Below are 17,584 nucleotides of genomic sequence, written 5' to 3'. Positions count from 1 at the left end.
ATAATAACTTTAATAATTTGTCGGATATCTTAAACGTATCAAAATTCTATTCCTATTTTTAAATATTATTTACATTAGGTACAATTTTCATAGATGGATAACAGTTATGTATTAGAATCTAGTGCTAAATGTGAATTTGTAGTTAACACCATCCTATAGATATATTAAAGATAATTTTCTGTATTCATGCAGAAAGGCAGCAAGTATCCTCGTGACCTTGTCGTGATCTCGGTTAAGACCAATGTAATGAGGTTTTCTCTTATTTCTCAGAAAGAGTTCATGAAGTTATATTAATAAAGAAAAGATTTCAATATCTGATAAAAATTGACAGGTAGACCTAGATCATTATTATATTAGATAGACAAAGATCTTGCAATGATATCTTCTTGTCTTTTAACTTAACCGAAGGATGTAAGGAAAGTTATAAAATGACAGCTCTTTTAACTTTCATAAAATTGTACGTCATTAAAAGATTTTTAGTATTCGTTATCTCCGTTAAACCAATAATGGTTTGATGTTGGTCTTAAATTTTATTACGTATATTTTTTTGTTTGAACGGTAACAAAGTAGAATAACGTCAAATTATTATTGTTCAAAATAAAGGCCACTAAGAACCTCTTTTATTCCGCCGAAGAAGAAACGGGCGCTTCGAAAAGTTAAACGCTCAAAGCGAAAAAGTATAAAGTAATACAACAAAGTTACGTGGTGGCCTTTAATAACTTAATATAAAATATACATCAAGTTTTACTAATAACTTTTGTGTAGCGACCTAATAGTTAAACTCCTTTTATTTCATGTTTCTTCATGTAAATTGACCATGGAAAGAAGAAGACCAAACATTGTATGACTCTAAAAACAACTATACAACGTTTATAAAAAAGAAATATAAATACTAATTTTTCATTTTAACCAAAACGCATAAAGTAGGATTTTCCGATTTTCGTTTTATCGCTCGTCCAATGTTCCATTTTATATTCAAACAAGAAAATATGAGATTTTATAGCTTTCTTGCATAGTGATTGTGCTTTTCCGTATCTAAATTGCCAGAATTTCTATAATAATAAGTATTTTTCTAGCATTACTTATTATTATTAATTGAACAACATAGTCTTTTTTTACTGATTCGTACAAAAGTCAGCTTACTATAATTTACGTTATAATATAAACATAATTACAAAAAAAATAGTTACAATATAATCAGAATAAATAGTATATGAAATAATAACACCACAAGCTGTAGATCGAAACGGGTTCGAAGTTAGAACAACCATTTTTATTTTTAAAGACCATCGTCAAGCGAAAGCAATCGAATGAGTTTCATAATAAAGAACATTTACCATCTTTCGGTCGAATGATAACTCTCAAAACGTTTTTATCTTTCGATAACGGGGAACGTTTCAGCTAAGGAACATTGAATCGATTTATTTATTTACTTTAATTCTAAATGAATAGGTCATAAATTATAAGTTTTATAACAAAACCGTATTCTTATAATAATCAAATTTTCAATATACTTAATTATAAATATTCATAACCTTTCTTGGGGTCGATAAAATGTTAGTGTTGTATATTAAATGAAATAATTATAAGCACTTATATACGTTTATTAGTGAAGGCATTGGTAGGTATTTTGAAAAGTATTCCTAGCTAAACTTGGTCTGACGATGATCTATCATTAAACATATTTTAAGCATGTGTATAATTTCGTTGAAATTCAAAAAAATAGTTTCCAAAAATTACTTTCAACCCACATTGGAGCAATCTCGTCGAAAAGCCTCCAAACCTTATAAACTCAAAGAGGACGAGGCCTTAGCCCAGCGGTGGGACATTCACAGGCCGTTTTAAATTTTATATTCATTTGAAGCTATAAATATATTTTCTTAAAACGTTTCTGTTTATAACATGTACACTATTATAATACTCGTGTACATAGGAGAAAGGAAAAAAGCGAATATGTATTTTTTGGGCTGCTTAGTATACATATAGTATATATAATGAAAGAAAACCTGTGGTCCATCCTTTAAAAGTTATTTTATTGTTATAGTGAATTTAGTGCTTGAAATATGTTAGAAAAATTAACGAAATCTTAGCACCGAATCGTGCCCGTCGTCAGTCCCATGTAGTACTTTCTTACTTATTCAACTTTTTTGGACACAAATAACTGCATAGTTCAACAAATGGACTTAACGTCTTACAGAGATTGTTTAAAATCCTACCTTAACAGTCGGAAAGCAAAAGGTCTAAGCAATAATTGACAATATATTAAAAATACATTAATAAAAATTACAGATATAATCCGAAAACATAGTATATATATTAACAGATAATATTTTTATAATACATACATATAAAAAAACATCAAGTATTCGTGTAACAACTATAGTTCTAACAATTATCGATAAAAATGAACCCGGAATTAATAAATAAAAAATAATAACGGTATTAGTTTTAGTCTTAAACATTTTTATTTAAAAAGTAGTTAAACTTCTCCGTTACTTACAATCTCCTAATTAATAAAAAGTGACATTGTTAAATATTAATTGAGATACAGCAATCTTGCAAACGAATGAAACTTGATTAATTATTTTCCGTTCAATTTAAAAAGTTGCTATGAACAATATTTTTTGTAGTATCCAGGTTAACTTAAAAAACAATTCATTTTAAAAAAAATGTTAAACACTTTTTTTTTCGAACAATGTATTCAATTTATTTTTGTAACAACAACCCGTCATAATACTATAAAATATATTTTTTATGTTTTACGTTATTTATAATATTACTGAATTTAGCCGAGTAGAACATGTCAAGTACCACTGAATTTCATGTCTGTAATTTGTGTTTATAATTCATTTCTTGCTCAACGGTGAAGGAAAAAGTCATAATATAATGAATGTATCTAATTTCACTTAAATTCTGCCACATGTGTATCCAGCCAACTGCTTTGGAGCAACGTGGTGGGATATGCTCTTAACCTTCTAAAAAAAAGAGGAGACAATAGCTCAGCAGCGAGACAGCTACAGGCTGTTACTTTTACTTTATAATCATTATCTATACAAATCATTGTTATTAATCATAGACTAGTTATAAACGTTCTAAAGATACAACCCGGTGACAGACAGACCTGCAGGTTAGGTAAGAATAGTAATGGGGTTCCGCCCTTTGAGTACGGGGGAACCATAAATACTAACAATCAATATCCATTCAACGGTCCTGTATCCAGTTTTTAATTAAACTTATACATCGCCAGAGTTTGTAGAGTTTGTTTTTAATTAAAAACGTAACAACGAAGCTAAATGTCATATAAAATGAAACAGTTTAATTCGATAGCTAACATTTTAAAAATAACAAAATTTCGTTACATATAAAATCTTTGCAACAGCAAATAACTCGCCTCGTTTAGGTCGTGAATTTTTCGCAACGCTTTAGTGCACCTTTAATGGTGTCCATCACAGATTTTACGCTTGATTAACACAACCGAGGCATAAACTTAATAAAGGATGAAAATATATAAAATTCGAATAATGTAACACAACAAGGTGACGGAATATAAAATATTATTTAATTATTAGCAAAACATTGATTATACACAAAATAAATAATAATAAATTTACCTTGTATAGCGAGACGCCATTATGAGTATTGAAAACAATAGTGCTAATAGGATAACAATGAGAGCCACATCAGTTGAACTTGTATTATAATTATAATTATATCATTACGGCTACTTTAAAATTAAACTACGATAGAAGTAAACAATTTTATTTTTAAATTATTATTATATTTTGTATATTTGTTTTTTGAGTACCACAATTCTAGGGGATAGCCTCTGCATCCACGACCACTTTATTTAATGATTAACGTCATGTAGAGTTCAACTAAATCAAAGGCTTTGTCTACGCAATAATAACTACAAGTTTATATTGTATAAAACTTTTTTGTATATTATTCTGACAATATTAATTAATGAACCTAACTTCTTTCAAACTATCTTTTATCAATTTTATTGTATTGTTTCATACAAATTTTCTTTATATACGAGTATATTGTATGTATATGTATCTATATTTTTGTACTATTGATAATATAAATTACTAATTAACGTCTTTATGGATTTCTGTTTAGCCTTAAGGTTAACTGGCAAAGAATGCCTGCAGGCATTAAGTCCGCCATTTGTTCCAACTACATATTGTGGTTGTCAATAAAGTTATTAAATAAAAAAATATATCGGTCAAATTAAATCTGTGCCAATTGATTTATTCAAATGTTAATTAAATATTATCATATCACAATTAAATGGTGGTTTAATAATAATTAACATTAAATATAATTTTTATTGTGAATGCCATTGCCATTTCACATTTAATAGCTGAGCTTGACGCATTAAATATATTATATTTTACTATATATCATTACTTATATTGATTTATATTGTGTGTAGATATATTTCTATGCGCCATTAATATTTTCGCTAAGATATTTTTGTTGAACAAAAAAAACGTAACATTTTATTACGTACGCACAAGTAGACAGTAACATTGCCCCGATCTCGCCAAATATATTCAATCGATTTACCGCCAAGTCTTATTGATGGAACCTCTTTCGACTATTACGAGATATTGAAACCTATCTATTATTATATTCTTTTATATTTCAATTACAAAAGAAAAATATACAGTATACTGCTTTATTTTTGTCGTAAAATTTCTAATATTTTTGACAAATCAATCATATTACTTTATAACATAAAACCTACAATGTGAAACAGATATTATGTCTTGGATATAACCAAAATCGTCTTGATAATCATCACATTATATTTTTTGAATTATTATATGTACTAGATTTTTTGCGTTATCTACTTTTTTATGTGCTAATTCAAATATGAAACCATCGTTTTTTTTAAGAAAAATACTATAGGCTCTATTTGAAATCATTCATTATTACTAAGGACTTGTAAACGGACTGGGTAAAAGATATTTGCACTGTATATGGCCCGTTATTCGACTAAAGTAGCGCGTAACTGGCCTTATGATCTTATAGCCGCCTGTTACAGCAGTATACTTGTAATTATATGATGATATCCTCCTCACTGATTTCAGCCAAAGCTTCCAATCGCACGAGAGATTAGCCAACTACGGAAATTTTGTAGTGCACAAGTTTCTGCGCAAACACATGTGCGCTCTCTATTCCATTACTATCATAATCGGATAATCGGATTATACGGCAATCTGACACGACCAGAAAGAGTTCAGATGGAAAACCAACGGCTTTACTTTGTTTTTCGAGGCACGTGAGAATACACACTTCCAAACTCTGGGTTTTCTGCATCGAGAGAAAAACCCAATAATTATTTATTGCCTCGACGTGGGTCTTAAATCTAGGACTTCTGGACCTGAGGCTTTATATTTAACCACTCGACCATTGAGGCAGTCAAATTCATAATTAATTATATATCCGTAATAGAAGATGTGTTGATATAAGTTAACTTATACCTTTGATATAGTGAGCCTGAACTTGTTGTTATTCTTCACTTATTATTCATAAATATAAAGACAGGTATTTCACCATTCCATACCTTAATCCTAAAAGGGAAAACCAATGGCATAAATTTACTTACTTGAAATTTGACATAAATTTTCTGTAATGCAAATGTATATCAGAATTTTGAAACAAGGATGATGCTTTTCACAAGGAAAGTCTGCGAATCGTGGAAGAATTCGTTGATTTCACTGAATTAACATTCATGATGAGATGTAGGTAATCGTTTCAATAAAATCAATATTTTTCATATTAATAAATCATAAAATAACAATAATAACAGCTATTTATTCAGACCTTAAACCAAAAAAATAATATTCTAACACATTAAATTTGGACTTATTCTAGTATTTGAAACTTGCTTATTTTCTGCAGATCTGTTTGCCTATTGGCAAAGTCCTCCTCCAACCTTTTCCATTCTGACCTTTCCTGGGCCACTCCGTTCCACGTAACACTTGCTACCTGTCTAATGTACTAATCCCATCTTTTTTGTGATCTACCTTTCTTCCTTTTATCTTCTCTGGAGTACCATCTTGTAACTTTTTTTTATTCCATTTATCGTGACCTCTTACCATATGTCCTGCCCATCTCCATTTAAGTCTTCTGATTTTTAGTCTGACATCTATATATAAATCGTATACTATAACTATTAATAAGTTTAAAAATGAAAGTAACAAGTTAAAGTAACAAAAAAGCGTTAAGTAAATATAAATGCAATATTTCATTGCTATACAGAAAACAATACTATAAAAACGTACAATTGCACTGTAACAAAATTATATTTGTTATAAAATCTATAACAATTACTAGGCCCTCTGTATTTCGAATAAGTAAAATAAATATTTTTATTTTACTTATAAGATTCTAGGTGTATACGTCATGAATAAAAAATATTGGGAGGTGATGGAAATTTGTCTGTATTGAAATCTAATTACTATTCTTCAAATCAGATTCATGAATTAACATTACGGAAATGTTAAAAGACCAACTTAAACAAAACTTTAAAACTTCTTCTAAGTGCACAAAACTAAACGAGGAGCTCTTTTAGCTATTCAAAGTAAATTATGTCGTTATAAAATAGTCGGTACTTTAAAAAGACGCTGACGCTTTTATTTCACATTAATTCATTGAATATTTTAATAATGTTTCACAATAATTTCGTAATAATATGAATATTACGATAATGTGTGGAAAATGCTGAAAAACTTGATAGTTCTTGGTCTGTGCTACTTAATCTTTAAGAATTATTATTCCAGTTATTTATTAAATATCAATAATTATTTTCAACTTCCCCTATCCCACTTCTTACAAATTGTACTCTAAATGTATTAGATTTGATCGTCTTGCGGCTGAACATCATTGTCTGCGCATCAAGCTTTTGGGCGACTGCTATTACTGCGTGTCTGGCCTACCGGAAGCCCGCGACGACCATGCCAAGTGCTGCGTTGAGATGGGACTCGACATGATTGATGCGATTGCGTAAGTTAAACATAAAAAATATTTTTCGAAAAGAAAGGAATTACTCAAAAAAACTCAGCCGTTATTTGAGCAAATCGTATATACTCGCTACGAAAGCAAATCAGCATGTAACGAAAAAGAGTGCCATATAGCTTAAAAATAAATGAAAATCAATTAACTGGCCTTAAAATACTTTAAGGGCTGTTTTTTCTGGAAATATTTGCTTATATATTCAGCAGCCAATAACGTTATGTACAACGTACGGGATGTAATAAAAACATTATTTGGTCAGTCTGGTCCGTGAGGTGATGGCAGTGAATGTAAACATGCGCGTGGGCATCCACACCGGGCGAGTTCACTGCGTTGTCCTCGGCCTACGCAAGTGGCAGTTCGATGTATGGTCCAATGATGTTACCCTCGCCAACTACATGGAGAGCGGCGGAGTGGCTGGGTAAGCGTAGCCCTTAAATAATGTGTTGTTGTATAATTTTCCGTCGAATTTCAATACAAACATTTTTGACGTTCGTTTTCTTGCTTTTACGATCCATAAATAATTTATTTAAAGAATAGAATTTAAATAATATATTATTTAAATAATAATATTTGGGATATACGATTATATACCAGAGCTATTATTTGGAACGTGCTAAGGTTGTATATTTTTTTTTTTTTTTTTTTTTCTGGGACATTTTTCACACACGGCCATCTGATCCCAAATTAAGCTTGTACAAAGCTTGTGCTATGGAAACCATACAACTGATATACTACATATACTACTTTTTTTTTTTTGTAAATAATTACTTATATAGATAATTACACCCAGACTCAGGACAAACATACATGTTCATGCACACAAATGTCTGTCCTGGGTGGGAATCGAACCCACAACCTTCGGCGTGAAAGGCAAGTGTTCTACCAACCACGCCAACCGGCTCGTCAAATTGTATATTGTATATTGGTTTAGATAATTAAACCAATTCCCATTCAAATAATTGTTGACATGGCTTAGCTACTAACTAATATTGACGTTTTGATAGAAATCACAAGTATTATTGTTACGAAACCAGAATAACAAGAATAACCTGAGCCTAGGGCGAAACAAAACTTAAACCCGCTTCTGTTCTTATAATAACGTACTGATTAAGTATACTCCATTGATAAATTATTATAACTTTTAATGAATATTTTTGTAGACGAGTACACATTACAAAGGAGACCCTGCGATGCCTTGGCGATGATTACAAAGTTGAACCCGGATATGGTGGTCTGCGTAATGTATACCTGAAGGATCATAATATTGAGACCTATCTAATCTTACCAGATGACACCAGCCGAGTAGTAAGTACATATTTAATTAAACAAATTATATTCTACAGCCACGTCTCGAGCAATACGTTTAAAAATACAAGATAGATTACAATTACAATGTTACTATATGAAGAACATTAATGTATAGTTTATAAATAATAATATATACGTACATAACGCATTTTATTCAACTCATTACCTGAAATTATGAGGACGCATTCCTTCCTGTTTTATCTTCCGAAAAATTCCTGATTTTAATAAATATTACGAAATCTATCGTAAGGTAATCAATTGTCGAATCTAATATATGATTATTTTATCGATTTTTTACACGTAGGTATCCTTAGCCCATTGTTGGAAAAGGGTCCGAAATTCTGCTCTTGATTATGATTTTCCTCAACATTCATCCTCCATTCAAATATACGCTGTATCTTATCTTATTTAGATATAGTAAGATGATTTTCAAGATTAATATTAATTAAATGCAAATACATATAACCAAGGAGGATGATATTAAAAATTAAAAAAATAAGCATTGCTCATATAATGTAATAGTATCTGGGTGACTGATTTCGATTCTTATCAATAATTTGTTTTTTTTTTTCTCAAAAATACCGTTTTTCAGAACAAAACACCTGTATGTTATATGAACTTTTACGACATTAATGACATAAATTACTAATTAATTTAATGTTACAAGATTCTAGTTACAAGTACTACTAACGTAATAATAATTATTCAATATTACATAGAGTAGAAGTATACACAAAAATCATGCGATAATTATGTTACTTGTCTTTACTTGTACTTGTACTTTATTTACTTAATTTTTAGATATTGTAGAATATTAACTTGTAGTTATAAATTTAGGGAAAATATTCGAGGGATATAAATATTTAACGTAGTTGGAAGTTGTTTATACAAAAACGGTTTTAGCTTTCCGTGTTATATAAGATTTTATATTTTAATCTCGCACAAAATGTATATAATATTACATTGATGCACGGATGCAATTAAGTTTTATTTAAAACATGGAAATAGTATCAGTTGTGGCACAATAATCTAACTTTCAGTGCTTACTCGAAATTCATCCGTTAGAACGTTCAGGTAAATCAGCTTCATTCTTGATAAAACGAACTTGAAATAAACAAAACGAAATGACACTTATAACGCTAGTTATGCAATGTTGCGAGGCATTTGTTATCGAAAACCGGTTTATACCGGTTTCAGTCATTGTGTATATTACACTACTACAAACGAAAAAACGCCCCCAAGCTAATGTGGCTGTACAAGTTTCACATCATCATCATTACATGATACCGTACATTTTACCGCATTGTTTGTGATTATTGTGAAATATATTATATTAAAAAAGTGAAAACACAAGCACCTTTACAATTTCAAAAAACACATTTATACAATTAATTATTTTTTATCAGGACAAGAAACCACAAAATTCATTCTCGCTAAATGGAAATGTATCAAAGGAAATGCGCGTTATGGGACACGGATCACAGCATGGGAAACACTCCTCCAAGTAAGTCCTTGCAACTAATAAATAATTTCATGGCTCATCATTATACTTATTGAAGATTATAAAATGACACACGGTTGCCCTTCTTTTTTGTGCGGGTAGATATGTTTATATGTACGCGTATAGCAAATTAAGTCAAGGCTAGAGGTACATATTATGTAAACTGCTTGGGAAAAAGGTCCGCAAGGCAGCAGTAACAGCGCCCAGATTTACTGCGGCTCACGCGAACTCCTCCGGGCACCTAAATTACGAACTAAATGTTTTTATTGACTTTCATCTTTCCTTCTGATCTCTTGTTCTATTATTAATTTAAATATTTTTGCTAGATTCAAATTGCACCTAATACACGTTCTTCGGTTGTTTTACAATTAATCCTAAAATATCGATATTTAAATTTAATATGAATTATAAAATATAATATTAATAATTCCATTATCATTGTATTAAAATAAAACCTTGCAATTTGCTGCATTTAAAATACGAATTAAGTGATTATATAATATTACATAACGTAAATAAAACTAAGCTGGTATTCTTAATTGGCAGAGAAATTTAAAAATATAGTTATATTCTTAGGTTGGCGATTGTTCTGTTTCTAAACTGCAATTTTGTAATTTGTTGTCTCCTTCGACGACTTAAGAACTTTTGGATCGAAATATTTTAATAAAAAATACTTAGTACGTGTTTTCTAAAACTTTATTGCATAAATTATTTAAATTACGTTTATTTCTTCACTAAAAAAACAAAGGATTGAATACATATCGGCCAATATTAAGTAATAGATGTTGAAATTCATAGTTTTTAAAAGAAAGATCGACCTTTTTTACTACTATGATTAAGAGAGCTACACGTTACTGCATTGCAGTTATATATTTAATGATGATGATGAAAACACACCAAACGTTTACGTATGTACGATCAAAATGTATATAAAAATCATAAATAAAACAATACTCTAAAGTAACTTACATTTCAATAGAATCCCCTTCATTTATAGTTCTCATAAATTGAAAATGAACAAAACAAAGATTTAAATAAAATGTATTCAGAACAATTAATTATTATTATACGTATTCGAAAATTATTATTAATGTAACATAACTCATATGAATGAAAAAATGCTTGGGCATGTAAAGCGGGCAGTTAAATCCTCTGCACTTGACATGTGAGGGTCTATTGTTTTGGAAACAGAGCTACATTCAGGTCAAGTTGGATGTAGTTCACCAGTTTGAAATTTTAAATTATAATCGCTTCGATTGTACTTCGGGTAAGGCGTCTTCAATTCAAAATGAAGATTGATGATTATTATCTGATTATTAATGACACGTTTTTTTGTCATACTTGATCGTTTAGCAAGATAAAATTGCTAAATATGTTTTAGACTCTAAGACTATTTCAATTTATATCTTATGTATACGCTAAGACCCACGTTAAATAGTTAATAAACATAAATTTAATTAAATTTGACCCATTGTTTAAAAACTTTTGTTTCGACAGTAAAATATTATATCAATTTCAATAGAAAGCTTAACACATCGAATAAATTCTTAGGATCGGTGTGGATGCGAACAATGAGAATAAGAAACCTGAGGATGAGGTGAACGAGTACTTAATGAAGGCGATTGATGCTCGCTCCATTGACCGTCTCCGCGCAGAGCATTGCCAGCCATTCACGCTGACCTTCCGCGACAATAAGCTGGAACGCAAGGTAAATTTACTATTGTATCGTGTTTGTTTGTTATGTTTAATTCACTTTATTGTTTGTTTATATATTTTGGTAAGAATAAACAACACGTCAAATCCATTTTAAAAATATCAAATAAAATAAATCGTTTTATATAACATAATGAGCGCGCAGTTAATAGTAATACACTGGTGGTAGGGCTTTTTGCAAGCTCGTCTGGGTAGGTACCACCCACTCATCAGATATTCTATCGCAAAACAGCAGTAGTTGATATTGTTGTGTTCCGGTTTGAAGGGTGAGCGAGCCAGTGTAATTACAGGCACAAGGGGCATAAAATCTTAGTTCCCAAGGTTGGTGGCGCATTGGTTGGCTATGTAAGCGATGGTTGACATTTCTTACAATGCCAATGTCTAAGGGCGTTTGGTGACCACTTACAATCAGGTGGCCCATATGTTCGTCCACCGTCCTATTCTATAAAAAAAAAATTATATCCCTCTTGTCTTCATTAACAAATGGCCGTCTGTCTGAAGATAACACTCGTGGGCATAGTTTTGCTGGAGGAATGGTTTCCCACCACCGAGCGGGTCGCTGAGGCGTTAAATACGGATACGTAATTTTAAGGGTTAAATTAATGTTACATCTTTTCATTGTTACATTGAAATCTTAAATCACAATAAATAATGTATTAACCTTGATGCATCTGAGTTAACTAACATTAATATCTCGTAGATCTTGTTAATACCTTAACATTATTGCAGAATATTCTCGTAAAATTCAGTATCTAACGTTAATTGTAAATCTGGTGATAACTAAAATGAATTACGTCACACATTAAGACAAGTTGGTTGTAGTTCTTAATTGGAAATAGCAAAAGCCTTGGCTCGTTGCCTGTCTACGAAACAGACGACATTAATGCTGTAATTACTTAAGCATTTAAGCACACTTATTAAATATATTTTTAAAAAATCCGGCATATAATATTATTGTAATGATACCTTAAAATTTGTATTTATTAAGAATATAAATCCTAATACTTCATTCTCACAATTCGATTTCCATTTACAAACATTGAAAACAAATTAATTTAGTAAAAAAAATAATTTGCAAATCAATTTTAAATTAGCAGTTGCAATGTGGTTTGTTTCAATTTTTGTTGTAGTTGAGCGTTCAGACAGCTCGGGATCAAAAAGCTGTCAATTAATCACTGAAATCAACTTGTTTGTATGTGGTTTGAATATGAATAATAATAGTAAAAAATCGTTTTAAAAAAATCTACATCTAGAAAGCAAATTATATAGTATTATAGAGTTGTGTGCTTGATCGAAATTTCCATCTGCAACATCTAAGCAACTATTCGACTATTCTCGAAAGCTAAGAATGTTTAAAATGAAAGAACCTGCTCTTGCTGTTTTTTTTATATTTCAGTCGCCGCGATACAGACTACGACGTTTCTATAGAAAATTTGACACTACAATTAACTCCTCAGTGAACAACTGTTTTAAATATATGCTAAAACAACAATTTTATACGAGTACATGAGTACATAAATAGAACTCTAATCTAAATAAACTTCTATACATAAAGGGTATAAACCTTTTATATAATTTTATTTTATTCATAACTGCCATCCAATTTATTATGCTTATATACCCACCCGTTTAACCTGTGCGTAGTGTGTTAGTCGGTCATTTTTAAAATCTTATCAAGATATATGCATAAAACAAATTAAATTAATAAAAACCATACTTACTTTGCTTGTTTTGTTTTACATTTGTGGTTTCTAAGAAGTAATATTAAAACCAATAGTAGATTTCAACGGTAACTAAGAGGTTGTAAAGCTTTATTAAATAACCAAGACTTTCGGTCTGACATACATAAATGTCATTACTTAGTTTATGAAAAACAATGTCCGAAATATAACCGATAGGGCTGGTTCACAATATAAGAGTCCAATTAAAAGTCACTTCAAACGAATTTCCACACGAATAACTCATGAATGCATACTGCTTACACGCACGGCGGACATAGAGTTGGAACTGAAAACGCCATCGTCCATAGCCCGATAATTGCTGGCATCCGAATAATTGATTAACAATGTTCACAAACGTTATGTTTTTATTAAAGGAATCACTGTCCTGTTTCGCTACTAACAATATTTATATTTTTATGAAGTGAGCATTGACTATTAGATTAATAAATATATTTTTCTATTTCATATTTATTTGACAAAAATTTTTTGCCAAATAAATAGCCTTTCTCTGGCAAGATTAGACATGTTATGAATGTAAGCACTGCCGACTTTCAAACTCCCGAGCCGGTACTGAGAAAATCTTGAAGGAAAGACTTATTAATTGGTTGTTGAACCAAATCCGAGATTTTAATTGATGACCTTAGAATCAGCAACTTATAAACTATTAACTAGAGCTACGAGATAATTATGGTTTAAGACAATTATTACTTAAATGATGGTATTAATCAATTAAGGTAGTTAACTCAGAATTCACCGAGGTTAAAACATTATTTATTATAATTTAAGATTTCAATGTAACAATTGAAGGATGTAACATGAATTCTCTACTCTTAAAATTACTAATCCGTTAAAGTTTCAGAGTAAATTGTAATACAAATTATCCGCTTTTACCGAAGGGATTTTCCATTGGAATCATCTCAGAAGCGATTCGACTATTCTCGAATTTCAGAGTTTTTGAAAATTCGGTATTGGCTTTCTTTTTTATTATTTTTAATCACGGCGATAAGGTATGTAGATATATAAAAAACCCTTGATTTTTAAAACCCTTTCCAGGTCACTCAGTTAAAAATATTTTACCTAGGTTTGATTTTATTTATTACATTTATGTATAAAACGCTTTAAAAGCTATCACTCTTAAACTCTATTCAAGATCACGTAAAAGTGTTTGAAGAGATAAATTGGGTTTAGGGACGGGTTAAAAGTTTTAAAGTAAATTAGCTTTTTCTTGCTCAACATAGCAAAGATTTATTGTGTTACCTTATTTTTAAATTTTAGAATAATATCCATATTATTAAATTGTTAATTAAAACTCATATTTCACAATACTAAAAACATTATCATGTTTTTATCACTGAAATAATAAGTATTAAAGGGTTTTGTTTGTTTGGGAACAAAGAATATATCTTGATTCACGACTTTAAATTTCAATAATATTATTATAAATATTTGATTATATTTATGAAATATTTATATAACTCATAATATTATTTTAACGATAGAGCTTTTGTAATTATCTTTAATGTGATAATGAGCGTAAATATCTTTTATAATTTTGTTTAATCGAGTTTATGTATGTAACATAATATGCTTATTGTGATATTCACCCTGTTTGTTATAGTACACCGCTGAGAGGGACAGGATGCTGAATGTGTATTTCATCTGCTCCATGATTGTGTTCTTCGCCGTGGCTTTTGTTCAGCTGCTCGTTTTCGAAATGTACGTATATTCAAATATCCAGAAAATATTTATGTTTACTTTTAGTGCAATATATATATAAGTAATAGTAATTAATATATATATAAATTAATTACTTCTAAATAAGAAATATCAACCAAGCCTCAAATTTGGTCATTTCATGCATTTTAACGCTTCACATGATTTATATTGTAATTGATATTTTTTGCGTGCTAGTCTCGTAACGTTAATGTACAATAATTTAGTTATTTATATTCCTGTTTATTTGTTCAGCAACGCGGTAGTCATCGCCACGATCATTGTTTCTGGAATTATCATCTTCAGCTTCACGTATTTGGTGCTCAGCATTAACTTTGAGGTATATACGAACGTTATACCAATTATATTTTAGAATATTTATGCAGCTATTTAAAATTACATTTGAATGTAGATAAACTTACAATCAAAATATTACCTTATAGTAGAGCTTTATAAAGAACAGTTTAGGTTGTTAACTGTCACGGTTAGCAATTATTTAAACATCAATATTTTGCAATTAATATCTAAGACCATATGGTTGAAGGCGCACTGGCTGTATAATAAAGCTTCTAACCTTCCGTACTTCTAAAATAGACAATCGATCGATATATAACCATACAACGATTGAAAAGATTAATTATACGATATTTGATATGTCACAATTATGATCAAAATTTAGGTAGTTGTTTTAAGAAAATGAGATGATAGAATTCGCTTAGACTGTTCTTTTGACGCATCAATTGCGTTCTTAATATAAATAAAAATATTTATTTATAAATTAACGAATGTATGAAATACAGCGCGTGAGCCCACGAGTAAAACGGCTGGCGATGAGTGTACACAACAACCGCACACTTGCGCAACTGCTGTCGTTCATTGCGGTGGGAGCTGTCGTCCTGCAGATCAAGATAATTATGGTAACGTAAACATTATACATATTAACTATACGTACATTTATAAAACGGATCATGCCTATAACTTAATTCAATTATATTTCGTAAAATAAATCGTTGACTGTTACAATAATAATAAGGATCTTGGCCATTATTAATAATATTACTAAAAAATATATTTTTATTGATATTCTAGGGAATCTACATGATCTCACCGCGAACAACCCCAACATCGGATGACGGAACTGCGTATTGCCCACATGACATCAATGAGGTATGTAATAAACTATTTAAACCTAATCCCTTAATATAATCAATTTTAATCTTAAAATTAAAGAAATTAAATTTAGCATAATATAGATCAATATCAGCCCCTGAATGTCCCTCTATTCTACAAGCATCTCCTCTGCTGTTACGGAAAAAGTTTAAAGGCCTCTTTGAATTGATAATATACATAGCAGAATTTCATTCGACAAATTTATTCAAGACGTTTTCATTTACAGCCAACCAGGAAATTAATTATGAACACATAGAAGCCGTTTTATATGTCAAACTTAAAATAATTGCTTATACAAATAAATAGAAAACGATGTTTACCTATATTGATTTAAATTGTATATTTTAGCACTATCTCCAACTGACGCTGATGGTGATGTTCCTGTGCGCGGTGCACCAGATCCTCATTACGATGATAAAGACATTGGTTCTGTTCGTAATCAGTGCCACGTATATTGCCGTAACGGTACAGAAGCATCTCTACTACCAGGAACACTTCTCCAATTATCAGTAAGTTTCAGACGCCATTTTAAGACTGATAAGTAACTAATTCAACTATAAGAGTTTTGTACATTCTCCATTATTTTCAAATATTTTGAGTTAGGTGTGATAAATTCTCTCCTTCGTTTTTAAAGAATCCCTTATTTTCGCAACTAATCGGGTAAAAATGTAACGTTTGGCTGTATAGTCATAAAGGAAAATTCAGCTAAAAAATTTAATAAATCATATTATTTAATATAAAAATAGTCAAACATTAAAATATATATAATCATCATCATCATCATCAGCCGAAAGACGTCCACTGCTGGACAAAGGCCTCCCCCAAGGATTTCCACGTTGGCCGATCTTGCGCTGCCCGCATCCAACGGCTTCCCGCGACTCGTTCTAAGTCGTCGGTCCACCTTGTAGGGGGCCTGCCCACGCTGCGTCTTCCGGTTCGTGGTCGCCACTCGAGAACCTTTCTGCCCCAGCGGCCGTCGGTTCTGCGAGCAATGTGCCCCGCCCACTGCCACTTCAATTTAGCAATTCTTCGGGCTATGTCGGTTACTTTGGTTCGCCTGCGGATTTCATCATTTCTGATTCGATCTCGCAGAGAAACTCCGAGCATAGCCCTCTCCATTGCCCTTTGAGTGACCTTGAGCCTTCTTATGAGGCCCATTGTGAGCGACCACGTCTCTGATCCATAAGTCATCACTGGCAACACACACTGGTCGAAGACTTTCGACTTGAGACACTGCGGTATTTGGGATGAGAAGATATCGTGTAGCTTCCCGAACGCTGCCCAGCCGAGTTGAATTCGACGATTTACCTCTTTCTCGAAGTTGGACCTACCTAGTTGGATGGTCTGACCTAGGTAGACATAGTTGTCTACAACTTCGAGTGCAGAATTTCCAACCTTGACTTGAGTGGGTGCAACATGGATGTTCGAC

The 17,584-nt window shown here is 31.0% G+C and overlaps 1 protein-coding gene across 2 annotated transcripts in view; it reads left to right on the top strand.

The window, feature by feature from the left end:
- Window positions 1-17,584, top strand: part of LOC126780709 (adenylate cyclase type 6) — a 160,991-nt gene that overhangs the window by 132,203 nt on the left and 11,204 nt on the right. For both annotated transcript variants that reach the window (XM_050505354.1, XM_050505355.1), the window contains exons 13-22: window positions 6,871-7,017; window positions 7,289-7,447; window positions 8,190-8,334; window positions 9,744-9,841; window positions 11,390-11,546; window positions 14,891-14,988; window positions 15,241-15,325; window positions 15,786-15,902; window positions 16,075-16,152; window positions 16,504-16,664. In XM_050505354.1, the coding sequence (XP_050361311.1) occupies window positions 6,871-7,017; window positions 7,289-7,447; window positions 8,190-8,334; window positions 9,744-9,841; window positions 11,390-11,546; window positions 14,891-14,988; window positions 15,241-15,325; window positions 15,786-15,902; window positions 16,075-16,152; window positions 16,504-16,664 (1,245 nt within the window). The remainder of the gene's footprint in view (window positions 1-6,870; window positions 7,018-7,288; window positions 7,448-8,189; window positions 8,335-9,743; window positions 9,842-11,389; window positions 11,547-14,890; window positions 14,989-15,240; window positions 15,326-15,785; window positions 15,903-16,074; window positions 16,153-16,503; window positions 16,665-17,584) is intronic.

The sequence above is a fragment of the Nymphalis io genome, chromosome Z (assembly GCF_905147045.1).
Source record: "Nymphalis io chromosome Z, ilAglIoxx1.1, whole genome shotgun sequence".
NCBI classification, from domain to species: Eukaryota; Metazoa; Arthropoda; class Insecta; order Lepidoptera; family Nymphalidae; genus Nymphalis; species Nymphalis io.
This window is presented reverse-complemented; position numbering and strand designations above follow the sequence as displayed.